Source organism: Paroedura picta, chromosome 8, assembly GCF_049243985.1.
Source record: "Paroedura picta isolate Pp20150507F chromosome 8, Ppicta_v3.0, whole genome shotgun sequence".
NCBI lineage: Eukaryota > Metazoa > Chordata > Lepidosauria > Squamata > Gekkonidae > Paroedura > Paroedura picta.
In genome coordinates this window covers 4,088,094-4,101,263 of record NC_135376.1, presented here as the reverse complement: position 1 = coordinate 4,101,263, position 13,170 = coordinate 4,088,094, and the positions used below count along the sequence as shown (strand labels likewise).

The 13,170-nt window shown below is 53.7% G+C and overlaps 1 protein-coding gene across 1 annotated transcript; it reads right to left on the bottom strand.

The window, feature by feature from the left end:
* Nucleotides 1-1,111: 1,111 nt before the first annotated feature.
* LOC143842849 (phospholipid scramblase 3-like) lies at nucleotides 1,112-12,919 on the bottom strand. Its single transcript, XM_077348111.1, has 8 exons — nucleotides 12,300-12,919; nucleotides 10,848-10,931; nucleotides 7,089-7,284; nucleotides 5,792-5,903; nucleotides 4,432-4,534; nucleotides 3,725-3,783; nucleotides 1,343-1,541; nucleotides 1,112-1,198 (listed from the first exon to the last, which is right to left on the bottom strand). Exons 1-7 carry the CDS (start codon nucleotides 12,766-12,768, stop codon nucleotides 1,515-1,517), a joined length of 1,050 nt encoding a protein of 349 aa, XP_077204226.1. The 5' UTR covers nucleotides 12,769-12,919; the 3' UTR covers nucleotides 1,112-1,198; nucleotides 1,343-1,514.
* Between the last annotated feature and the right edge of the window lie 251 nt (nucleotides 12,920-13,170).

The window sequence follows — 13,170 nt, the reverse complement described above, 5'->3', positions numbered from 1 at the left end:
TACAGGAGACCAAATAGGGGAGGGGGGAAGAGGGATGCAAAGGCCGGAAAGTGCACGGGTTCTCAGCAGGGCCATCTGGTCCCTGCTTTGATCTGAAACGTTACAAGTGTTGAGACTTCGCAGCTTCTAGCAAGGTCATTGAGAGCAGGATGAGATAAGGTGTTCTGGCAGTTAGATGCTTTGATATGCAAAGGGAAGACAGGAACCAACAGGCGATTTATGGCTTCATGGCCACTGCCCGGGAGTCCCCGGGAGAACTCAGGTGAAACTCGGGTCAGGGACCGGGGTTCATGACAGTCTCCTCCTGGTTTTGTTGTTTCGGGAGCATTCAAGTCTGTTCGGCTGCTCTTTTTAGCGTATTGTTAGTTTAGGAATCTATTCAACCAATCTGTTTTGATGTGATTAAAATTTTTATGCCCTGCCTTTCCTTGTGGCTTAAGGCATCTTATTCTATCCTGGAACCTCCAACTTTTTGGGATCTGCAGGCAGCTTCGGAATCCTGACACAGCATGGTGGGAAGAGTCACAAGATGGCTGCTGTAGGAGGAGGAGCCAGCCACAAAATGGCCACCATGGCTAACCTTCAGTCATCCCCTAAATGTCCAGAGCAACATGTTTAAAAACCCACACGAGCAAGCGAATGGCTGGTAGTCCCACTTGGCCCTGCCGACTTTCTAAAAAAGAACAAAATTGACCAATGTCGTGAAGATCCATTATTCATGATTGGATATAAATTCGGTTTTTTTTACAGGGTTTCTCAGTTCAGTCCTGCCTCTTGTCCCCCCATGCCGATCTCACTCTTTTCCGCTGCTCTAGACAGACAAACACTCTTATCTCGATCTACCCCGCAAGGCTGTTGTGTGGATGGCACCCACCCCCCGCCAAGCTGCTTGCCCTGCTACAACCCTTGTGAAAGGGTCGTTCAATCCCCAAAGGGGTCCCAACCCCCAGGTTGAGAACCACTGGTCTAGAAGAAGACACAGATAGCCGAAGAACGATGTGAGAGTTTGGCCTCAAAAACACAAACCCCCCCTTTACAGCAAGGGAAACGGCCACCTCTGGGGGTCTGGCGTTCCCAAGGCTTCCCGTCATTTCCTGCGGGCAGTCAAAGGAGGCGATCCTATTCTCTGTTGCTTTATTTCCATGGCAGCAGGAACGATTTCTCCTCAATGCACAGTCAAAAGATGTGGAAGGAAGGCCTAAAGCAGGGGTAGTCAAACTGCGGCCCTCCAGATGTCCATGGACTACAATTCCCAGGAGCCCCTGCCAGCATTCGCTGGCAGGGGCTCCTGGGAATTGTAGTCCATGGACATCTGGAGGGCCGCAGTTTGACTACCCCTGGCCTAGAGAGAGGTGGAAGGCCACCCTTCCACCATGGGAAGGAGGGGGGTCCCGATTGGATGTGTCTCGGAAGTAAGAACCTGCGAGGAGTTGTCCGTTGCGAAAGGGGTCCCCGCCGGTGAGGTGGAAGACTGGCGGAAGGCGAAGCCTGCTTTTCCGCCGCAAAGGTTCCCCTCAGCTCACTTCGAAGAACATGAAGTTCTGGGAAATGAAAGGAGAACAGGCGGGTTATCTCAGCAGTCCAACCGTGACGGGGCCCTGTCCTCCACATCTCCCCCTTCCCTGAACTACCCCAGAGGCAGCAGCTCAGCGGCCTGGTGAAAGTGAAGAAGAGAAGAGAGCCGTTCATTTAAAAAAAAAGGGAAGGGTAGTTGCAAACTTGGGATAATAATGTAAGAGAAGCCACGTTGAGTCAGGCTAAGGGCCCCTCCAGTGCCATGCAGTGGCCAAAACAGGAGGTCCACCAGCAAGACCAGAACGCCAGAAGCCCCCCACACCCCAAGCACCAGGAATCCAGAGTGTCACTTCCCTAGACGTAAGAACAGAAGAGAAACCATGTCAGATGAGGCCAATGGCTGACATTCTGTGAAATGCAGCAGCTAAAACTCAGGTGCCATTAGGAAGTCCACCAGTGGGCCCAGACTTCAAGAAGCCCCTGTCCTTGTTGCCCAAGATTCAAACCCCAGCATTGATAGACTCATAGAATCATAGAATATAGAGTTGGCAGGGATCTCCTGGGTCATCTAGTCCAACCCCCTGCACTATGCAGGACAAGCTCAAACCTTTCGCTCCTCCACTGTCACCTGCCACCCCCTTGAGCCTTCACAGAATCAGCCTCTCCAGCCTTCGTTTAAAAATCTCCAAAGATGGAGAACCCACCACCTCCCAAGGAAGCCTGTTCCTTTGAGAAACTGCTCTGACTGTCAGGAACTTCTTCCGGATGTTAGACGGAATTTCTTTTGAATTAATTTCATAGAATCATAGAATCCTAGAGTTGGAAGGGGCCATGCAGGCCATCTAATCCAGCCCCCTGCACTAGGCAGGACACTCACATCCCTATCGCTCATCCACGGTCACCTGCCCCCCCCCCCCCAAGCCTTCACAGAATCAGCCTCTCCGTCAGATGGCTCTCCAGCCTCTGTTTAAAAATCTCCAAAGATGGAGAACCCACCACCTCCCAAGGAAGCCTGTTTCATTGAGAAACCGCTCTGACTGTCAGGAATTTCTTCCGGATGTTTAGATGGAATTTCTTTTGAATTAATTTCACCTCATCGGTTCTTGTCCGTCCCTCTGGGGCAAGAGAGAACAATTCTGCTCCATCCACTACATGGCACCCTTTTAAATACTTGAAGATTTAAAAGCTCAAGCTGTAGACAATGTAACTCCAGACTCAAGCGCTTCCAGTCTGTGTAGACAACTCTGCCCCTGATCGACCCAGGGTTTTTGTTTGGAGATGAGCTGTGGGTTATTGGCAGAGCCTTGGCTTGGCGTGCAGAAGGTCCCTGGTTCAATCTCTGGTTCCTCTAGAGCAGGGGTAGTCAACCTGTGGTCCTCCAGATGTCCATGGACTACAATCCCCATGAGCCCCTGCCAGCATTTGCTGGCAGGGGCTCATGGGAATTGTAGTCCATGGACATCTGGAGGGCCACAGGTTGACTACCCCTGCTCTAGAGCTCATAGGCTCCGGGCATAGATGGTATGAATGACCTCCATCTCAGACCCTGGAGACCTCCTGCCAGCCTGAGTAGACCAGACTGGATGCAACTTTGCAGAAGACAGCTTCCTCCGTCCCTCGTTACTAGATGCTCTCTTCTCCGTCACGCCAAGACTACTCAGCTGGTAGTTCTTGGTCCGAAAATCAGTCCAGAGAAACACGTGTGAAATGGTGGAGGAGATGGCCAACGTCAAAGGTGCTCAACATGGCCGTCACAGTGGCCTGCGCTTGCCAAGAGCAGCCAGGAGAGGGCACTATGGCACCATTGTCGGCCGAAACATCTGTGGATGTTAACATCAGAGTCCAGTAGCACCTTTAAGACCAGGGGTAGTCAAACTGCGGCCCTCCAGATGTCCATGGACTACCATTCCCAGAAGCCCTTGCCAGCGAATGCTGGCAGGGGCTTCTGGGAATGGTAGTCCATGGACATCTGGAGGGCCGCAGTTTGACTACCCCTGTTTAAGACCAACAAAGCTCCCGCCCTGAATAAATCTTTGTTGGTCTTAAAGGCGCTACTGGACTCTGATTTTATTGTGCTACTTCAGACCAACACGGCTACTCATTTGAATCTCTAGATGTTGTCTCAGCGAGGTCTCTGGATGTCTAGTGGGGGAATGGTCATGCGGCCAGAAGGGCTTTTTGGTCAAGATCCCTCAGGTTGCTGACTCACCAGCAGGAATGCTGCAGCCAGAAGGCAAGTTCTGTCCTCATTGCTCAGGTCTGCCGCAGCTGCCAAAGGGATCACAACAGATCATCAGTCAGAAAACACACAACGGAACAGGACCTGGGCTGGATCCAAAGCTTCCCCGGTGTGATCTTAGCCTCCCTGAGGCATCACGGGGATGCAGGTGGGACAGGAGGGCCCAATATTGTCTGCTCTTAGAAGCTAAGTTGGGTCGGTACTTGGAAGGGAAGCCCACCAAGGAAGGCTCTGCAGAGGAAGGCAAAGGCCAGCCACCTCTGCTTCTCCCTTGCCTAGGAAGCCCCCTGCTGGGGTCACAATAAGGCTTGGAAGAGTGACCACCAAGGAAGGCTCTGCAGAGGAAGTCAAAGGCCACCCACCCCTTCTTCTCCATTGCCTAGGAAGCCCCCTGCTGGAGTCACAATAAGGCTTGGAAGAGTGACCACCAAGGAAGGCTCTGCAGAGGAAGGCAATAGCCAACCACCTCTGCTTCTCCCTTGCCTAGGACCTGCTGGGGTCACAATAAGACTTGGAAGAGTGATCACCAAGGAAGGCTCTGCAGAGGAAGGCAATGGCCAACCACCTCAGTTTCTTCCTTGTCCTGGAAGCCCCTTGCAGGGGGTCACCATAAGTCAGAAGAAATCTCTTGCCGTTGCAGAGCTATAAGGGGAAAGAGGAAGCGAAGCTCATCCTACCCATATCGACCCCAAAGAAATCATGATCCATGTTGCACTCTTCTTGGAAGCCCGGCCACTTCTTCCAAATGCTGGCGACGGCGTGGCCCTCAGAGGAAAGAACCTGGAGGAAGAAGAATTGAGAGGGGCAGGCGAGTTGCTTCCTGAGCTCACTGAAGACAAGGCTCCCCCCTTCCATTTCTTCAACAGTGTGCTAAGCCAGAAATTGCCCCCCCTCCTTATGCCGATGGTTTAGGCCTCTCAGGACAGGAGACTAGGGAGTGGTGCCCAAGGAGAGGGCAATTTTTTGAGGAAGGCTTTTACCTGGATGTAGTCTGCACGGGGCTTTTTAACCACTGCCAACCCTTCCGTCTACACTGAATTCAATTTCCATTTTGATTTTGGGCGCTAAAAATTTTCTCTCTGCAACATGCATGATTAATCCGGAGTGACCCTGCCTTTCCCCCGCGATATCCAGAGGTGGATATAAGCCTCGATATTTCAAAAACCGCCATGAGTAAATGTGCAGCTCTCTGCTTTTTGCGAATTAACTTGTTGCCTGGTGCCTCCAACACTGTAGCATAGCAGTCTTCCATGATTGGCCAGGGGGTCAGTTCAAAGACTTCCTTGTCCCCTGCCTTTAAGTCTTTGGAAGGTTATCAGAGAAGGGCAGAGAAAGGTTTCTGTTGGCAGCAGCGGATAGGACCCGCAGCAATTGGTTTAAACTACTTGTAGAACAGGAACGGCTAGATATTAGGAAAAAATGTTTACAGTCACAGAGTAGTTCAGGCTTGCAATGGGCTGCCTGAGGAGGTAGGGAGATCCCCCTCACTGACAATCTACAAACAGATGCTGGACAGATCCTTCTCCTGGGTGCTTGAGGCTGATCCTGCATTGAGCAGGGGGTGGACTAGATGGCCTCGATGGTCCCTTCCCACTCTAGGATTCTAGGAGTCTAGTTCAGCAGTGGAATGGGCTGCCTAAGGAGGTGGGGAGCTCCCCCTCACTGGCCGTCTTCAAGCAAAGGCTGGACAGATCCTTCTCCTGGATGCTGGAGGCTGATCCTGCACTGAGCAGAGGGTGGGACTAGATGGCCTCTATGGCCCCTTCCTACTCTAGGATTCTAAAGATTGTCCTTGCCTGTTCAGAACTCCAGTCACAGAACTGAAGTATCCAAAGACATTCTGACATTGCCACTACAATACAATTCCCTGGTAGAGAAAAGCGGCATTTAAGAAGCAACTTGTCTTCTTCATTACAAACTTCAAAAAATCTCCCCTATTCTTTATCGGCATGACCCTTCCACTCAGTTGTAGCTTGATCGCCCGAAATCATGGAGTGCCTTCTTCCTGGACAACTGCTTTCCGATGGATCTCCTTACCTGGAACTCCTGACGGGTGAAGCAGCGGCAACGAGCTCCAACGCCACGGATCTTCATGGTAGCCGACCCGCAGGCATCACGCACTTCCAGGAGGTGGGAGAAGATGCTACAGCTGCAGGTGTCACAGAGAGGAGAGGTGGAGGGATTGGTGCCTGTGTAGAGCCTTTCTTAAAGGGAGGGGTGGTCTATACATTCAAGTATAAATAAATAAAAGTGCCAACTCCAGATGGGGAGGTAGGGGTGCCAGATCCAGGTCAGGAAATGCCTGGAGATTTGGAGTTGGAGCTTGGGGAGGTCAGTGATGCCTAGGGGTGCATTACCCTAGAGCAGGGGTAGTCAAACTTCGGCCCTCCAGATGTCCATGGACTACAATTCCCATGAGACCGTGCCAGCAAATGCTGGCAGGGGCTAATGGGAATTGTAGTCCATGGACATCTGGAGGGCCGCACTTTGACTACCCCTGCCCTAGAGTCCCCCCTCCAAAGCATCCATCTTCTCCAGGGGAACAGATCTCTGTAGTCGGGAGATGAGCGATAATTCCAGGGGATCACCAGATCCCACCTGGAGGCTGGCATCCCTAGGACCTGGTGAAAAAATACAACCCGGCAAAGACCTGTCAGCCAAAGAAGTAAGAAGGAGAAAAAAGCTTGCAAGACGGCTAAGAATATCGTAATTCTTCTTTAATTGTCATCTAGATCGAGTTCCGGAATAACCCTCCTTTTCAAAGGGGTGTATTCTTCCTCAGTGGCTTTGAGAAATCTCTCCAACAAACTGTTTTTCATCCAGTCATCGACGGATCGAGTTATTGCATATCAGTAGGACCAATGGTTCCAGTCCATCCTGGGTGGGGGGATCAACGGGGCCAAAGCCCACCGAATAAAGAATTTCTGGGACGTTGAGTAACTCAAAGCCACTGAGGAAGAATTCAGCCTTTGAAAACGAGGGTTATACCGGAACTTGTCCTGGCTGACAATGAAAGAAGCGTCATTCAAGTGTTATTCTCAGCCATCTTGTCAGTTTTTTTTCCTCCCTCTTACCCCTAGAGAAAATGGCTGCTTCGGTGGGTGGGCTCTGTGGCATTGTACCCCATTGTCCCTCCCCTCCCAAACCCCACGATCCCCGAGCTACGCCCCCAGGGTATAATGGCACCCCCCTGCAAGACTGAGCCAGTGCCTCCTTCAGTAGCCAGGAACAAAGCAACTTCCTGAAGGATTCCTTGGCCCCGCACACACATGTTCACGCATCTCCCCGCTCCCATACACCTGAGCAGGCACATCTGTACCAAAAGAGCCACTACCTCTGGCGCACGGTGCCGACAAGCTGGTTATCGCCGGTGAAAGCCCTAATCTCCATTGGGCAGCAGCAACCGAGGCAGCCGAGGCCCATCCGGAAAGGTCTGCAGAACCACAGGGCGACCCGGCCTTCGCGGTCCTGGAGGAACAGGTGGCAGGAGCGGTTGGGGCCACACAGGTGAAAGCAGCACTGACTGTATGCTGCCAAGGAGGAGAGGAGATTACAAATGGCCTCCATAGAATCATAGAATCATAGAGTTGGAAGGGACCTCCTGTGTCCTCTAGTCCAGGGGTAGTCAACCCGTGGTCCTCCAGATGTCCATGGACTACAATTCCCATGAGCCCCTGACAGCATTTGCTGGCAGGGGCTCATGGGAATTGTAGTTCGTGAACATCTGGAGGACCACAGGTTGACTACCCCTGTCCAAGCCCCTGCCCTATGCAGGACACTCACAACCCTATCTCTCATCTACTGTCACCTGCCACCCTCTTGAGCCTTCACAGAATCAGCCTCTCCGTCAGGTGGCTCTCCAGCCTCCAGGCTACAGGGATCAGTTCCACAGAGCAAATGGGTTGCTGTGGAGGGTGGGATCCATGACATTAGATCCTGTGTAGATCCCTTTGCTTCCTAAACCCTAGCCATCCCCGGTTACCCCTCCAGAGCTGCAGCCCTATATTGAGTTGAATGGATTAGGTGTAAAAGAGTGGCTGCCAGCCTGAGTAGGCAATACCGACCATGGCCTATTATGTACAGACTAGTAATCAAGCCCGCTGCAGGGGAATGCAGCGGGCGCTAGGTCCTACCTCAGGCTGCGGCGGCGGGCTGGTCGGCGGCGGCGGTGGGCTGGTCGGCGGCGGGCTTGTCGGTGGTGGCGAGGTCGTTTTGTTGGCGGCGGGCTGACGCGGCGAGAGGCGCTTTGCGCCTCTCGCCGCGTCAGCCCGCCAGGCAGGGAACCCCCAGCAGCCGCGCTTTGCACGACTGCTGGGGGCTCCCTGGATCGGCGCCCTGACGCGGCGAGAGGCGCAAAGCGCCTCTCACCGCGTCAGGCCGGGAGGAACTGCGAGCCGCACTGTGTGCGGCTCGCAGTTCCTTCAGCTGGGAATCGGGGGCTCCCTGGGTCGGCGGCCTGACGCAGCGAGAGGCGCTTTGCGCCTCTCGCCGCGTCAGGCCGGGAGGAACTGCAGGCCGGGAGGAACTGCGAGCTGGGAATCGGAGGGGCCAATCGGCAGGCGCTTCGTGCCTGCCGATTGGTCCCTCCGATTGTCTGTCGTGAGGAAGGGTCCAATCCAGACCCTTCCTCATCACGGACTAATCCCACCTCTACCCCCCTTACCGAATTATATAGTCAGTGGCGCCCGTGGCGCCACAGGCGGTTTAAAGATGTTCTCCCTCTCTTTCACTGTGTGTGTCCATTGGTTTCCTTCCTTTCAGAGCTTAGTTCGTTTTCCGGTCATGGATTCCCCGGTGTTTTTTTGGAGTGTTTTTGTGCTGGACTCAGTTTTCAGCAGCTTTACGTATTTGGCTCCCATTTATGAGTGGCTGTTCTCCTGGTTGGCCAGTGTTGCTCTGCCAATATTTTCCTCTCGGCCAAACCACAGTTTCTCTGTTCTTGGTCTTACCCCCGTGCTCTTCTCCTCTCTCTCCTTTCCCACTGCTTCACTGGCCCCTTTCCTCATTTGTACCTCTCATAGAAATCACAGAATCCTGGAGTGGGAAGGGGCCATGCAGGCCATCTAGTCCCACCCCCTGCTCAGTGCAGGATCAGCCTCCAGCATCCAGAAGGATCTGTCCAGCCGCTGCTTGAAGACGGCCAGTGAGGGGGAGCTCCCCACCTCCTTAGGCAGCCCATCCCACTGCTGAACTAGACTCCTAGAATCCTAGAGTGGGAAGGGGCCATGAAGGCCATCTAGTCCCACCCCCTGCTCAGTGCAGGATCAGGATCAGGATCAGGCATCCAGGAGAAGGATCTGTCCAGCCACTGCTTGAAGACCACCAGTGAGGGGGAGCTCCCCATCCTGTCCCCTCTTGATCTCTTTTTCTCCTGACTGAACACTCCCAAGTCCCTCAGCCTCTCTTTGAGCCCTGTGACGAAAGGCTGAAGGGCTTGGTCATTCCCAGCTTGGAGAACAGGTGGTCGAAAGGGGACAGGATGGCTCTCTTGAAATATTGGAAAAGCATTCACTTCCTTCCAAAGCATTAAACTACTATATATTCCTCCCACTATCATCTTTCTCTTCTTCCCTTCCTTCGTTTCTGTCTTCTACCTCAGGCGTCCCAGCACGGCACCCACGGGCACCTTTCCTGACACCCGCCAAATGGTTTTTGCCCAGCAAGGCTCCTAATTGGCCACGGGGGATTTGATTGGCTTCTGACCGGCCAGTGGAGATCTGATTGGCTGTGCAGATTTTTAAAACCCTTGCTTTGGCAGCTCCCCTGTGGGACCAAAGGTGAGTTGCGGCCACCATTTTGTGGCTGGCTCTGACGCCTGCAGCAGCCATTTTGTACTGTGCTCTATCATAATTCCAGAAGTGCCCACAGGTTCAAGAGGGCCGGAGACCTGGCGAGTTCATTTGAATCCCACTTCTCTTCCCAGAAGTCCGGGCCATGATACCCAGCTCCACTTTTCTCCATTTTAAACCCATAACAGCTCTGTGCAATCGCTGAGGCTGAGAAAGAATTAGTGGCAGCAAGTGGGCATCCTAGTTTGGTGTAGTGAGAGAGCCAGTTTGGTGTCGTGGTTAGGAGTGCGGACTTCTAATCTGGCATGCCGGGTTCGATTCTGCACTCCCCCACATGCAGCCAGCTGGGTGACCTTGGGCTTGCCACGGCACTGATAAAACTGTTCTGACCGGGCAGGAATATCAGCGCTCTCTCAGCCTCACCCACCCCACAGGGTGTCTGTTGTGGGGAGAGGAAAGGGAAGGCGACTGTAAGCCGCTTTGAGACTCCTTCGGGTAGGGGAAAGCGGCATATAAGAACCAACTCTTCTTCAGTAATCTCAGGGCTCTCTCAGCCTCCCCTCCCTCACAGGGTGTCTGTTGTGGGGAGAGGAAGGGAAGGCGACTATAAGCCGCTTTGAACCTCCTTCGGGTAGGGAAAAGCGGCATATAAGAACCAACTCTTCTTCTTCTTCTTCTAGCAGGTCTGGGTGAAGCACCTGGAGCTGCCTCCTGCTGAGTCAGACCCTCAGGCTGCCAAAGTCAGTATCGTCTACCCAGGCTGGCAGCCCCTCTCCAGAGCTGCCTTTTTCAAACTTTTGACCGTGGAGGAGCTCCTGAAATAATTTTGCAGACTTCAAGAAGCCCTGGAAGTGAAGTCAGCCGGCCATGCCCCCACCACACCCCCCAAAATGACATCACCACCTGCACCCTTAGCCCTCCTTTTTCTCCCTGCCCCCACCTTGACTACTACGATGGTGGCTCTGCCTAGTGTAGGCCAGAAAGAAGCTCGGAACACAGCCCGGACCCCCTGATACAGGGGTAGTCAAACTGCGGCCCTCCAGATGTCCATGGACTACAATTCCCAGGAGCCCCCTGCCAGCATTCGCTGGCAGGGGGCTCCTGGGAATTGTAGTCCATGGACATCTGGAGGGCCGCAGTTTGACTACCCCTGCCCTAATACCCCACCAGCTCCCACGGAGCCCCTACAGAACTCCTGTGGACGCCCGGAGGTCCGCGAACCCCTCATCCTCTCCTTGCAAAGAAAAGTAAAGCTTCTTCCTGCTACGCAAAATGCAGCTGCAGCGCCAACGGGGTCCCTTTACCTTCTTCGGTCACGAGCAGCGGGCCTCTTCCGTGGGCTGCAGTGCCGACAACGTAGCCTCGTCTGGCCAAAGGGCCGGACCCCCCTGTAAGAAAAAGGGGATGTGGTCAGAAAAACCCGATGTCCGCTTGGTGCCGGCTCATGAGGACCGGCCTGCTTTGCGGTCCCAATTGCACCGGGTCAAAGAAAGACAGTTGGTCCCTCAATAAAAGAAAATTTGGGTCATGGGCCCAGCTTACCCGCTGGATGCTAGCGGTGAGGAATCCGACCTACGGCCTGTCGGCAGAGTTTAAACATGCAGAGGAGAGATGCTCCCAGCTGCTCAGAGATTAAATAGCTTTATTGAGAATTGAAACAGCTTCGTGAAGAAAGGGGAGGGGAGGGTGGGGGGCTTACTGGAAGCAGGAAGCCAAGAAGCTTGAAATAAACCAGTCGTGCCTGCATCACCCTGAACTGACCTAGGCATGTTGGGTTTATAAACACGCTGGTTTATAGGCAGAACCTCGGTGGTAGAATTCGCCCTCAAGTATAAAGTTTTGCTCCAGAACCAGAGTGTCCCTCCCCCCGTGTCACCGATGTTTTTTCACCTCTTCCAAGTGACACAGGCAAGTTGCCTTGATTTCCGTCTTCTCGCTTGCTTTTCGTTGAGTGAGGGGAGTAATTTTCAATTTCTTGTAAATATTGTACTGAATTTAAAACCCTGAGAGAGAGAGAGAGAGACAGAGACAGAGAGACAGAGACAGGCAGACAGACAGAGACAGAGACACAGAGAGAGAGAGACAGAGAGAGAGAGACAGAGAGACAGAGACAGACAGAGAGAGAGACAGAGACACACAGAGAGAGAGACACATAGAGAGAGACAGAGACAGAGAGACACACAGAGAGAGACAGAGACAGAGAGAGAGACACAGAGAGACACAGAGAGAGAGACAGAGACAGAGACAGAGACAGAGAGAAAGAAAGAAAGAAAGAAAGAAAGAAAGAAAGAAAGAAAGAAAGAAAGAAAGAAAGAAAGAAAGAAAGAAAGAAAGAAAGAAAGAAAGAAAGAAAGAAAGAAAGAATCCTGATAGGCCTTTCGCGGGGGGAAGGGCTCCCAACTGGGCAGTCCCCGCCCCCACCTGGAACCTGGGAATCCTAGGAGCCACCTCATCAGGGTAGGGTGCCTTAGACTCCACCCCCCAAAGCCGCCATTTTCTCCAGAGGAGCAGATCAACCCCCGTGGCCCTGCAAATGAAACGGTGAGAAGATATTTGGCAGGAGAAGACGGAGCAAGGCAAACTGTCCAAACAGGCCCTCGGGTTGCCAACTTTGGGTTGGAAAATTCCTGGCTATTTGGGGTCGGAGCCCACCCACCCCCAAAGCAGCCATTTCCTCCAAGGGAATTGATCCCTGGAGAGAAACTATAATTTCTGCGATCTCCAGGCCCCACCTGGAGCCTGGCGACCGGGCTTACCGTGGAGCTCAGCCTTGGAGGTGATGAACAGCTGGCGGACACCAGCCAAAACCTGCAGTCCAGAGCATGAGCCGTCCTCTTTCTCCTTGACACCCGGTGGATGTGGAGGGCTCAGTCTACCCGGGCAGCCTGGCCACCCCACGGGCAAAGCCGGGGGTCCCTGGCACCCACTTGGAAGAGCCCCCACCTGGGAATCCGTCCATGCGTCAACACGGCAGCTACGCCCCCAGGTACTGCACGGGCTGTTTGTGGCCCTTGCCGGAGGGCATGGGGATACTTCCTCGGCCTCCAAGAAGTCCTGCTTCTTTTTCGGTGGCCTGGAAACAGACTCGATGTGCCTCTCGCGGGTGAGGTGTCCGAAGGGCGAGGGCTGGGCATCGATCACAGGCATCTCAAGAGCACAGAGACCTCCGGAGGCCGACGGTTCGGCCCCTCGGCCTGCAGGACCCAACCAAGACCCAGGGCCCATAGAGAATGAGGCCGTCCAGCTGCAGAGGATTCGGTTGGCTCCACCACCCCCAGCCCACACAAGGCTTGACCTTCCCGTTCCCCTCCGGCGTTTCCGCAGCAACTGCCCGGATCTGCCCCGCGGTGCGCAGGACAATGGCGCCAGCGGAGTGGAAAAGGAGAACGCGGCCAAACGTGGAGGTCAACAAACAGGACGCAAGACGTGCTACGAAGCCAGCCCGGGGTGGGTGGGACAAAGGGGAGTTTTTAACGTTCATTCAGATGGATGGCCTGTTGCTGGGTGCATGCTGTGGTTGCCAACTCCAGGTGAGAAATCCCTGGAGATTCGGAGGGCAAAGGTGGAGACGATGGACTTCCAATGCAGCCACGTTCCCCAGTTAGAATTCCTGGAGATCTCCAGACC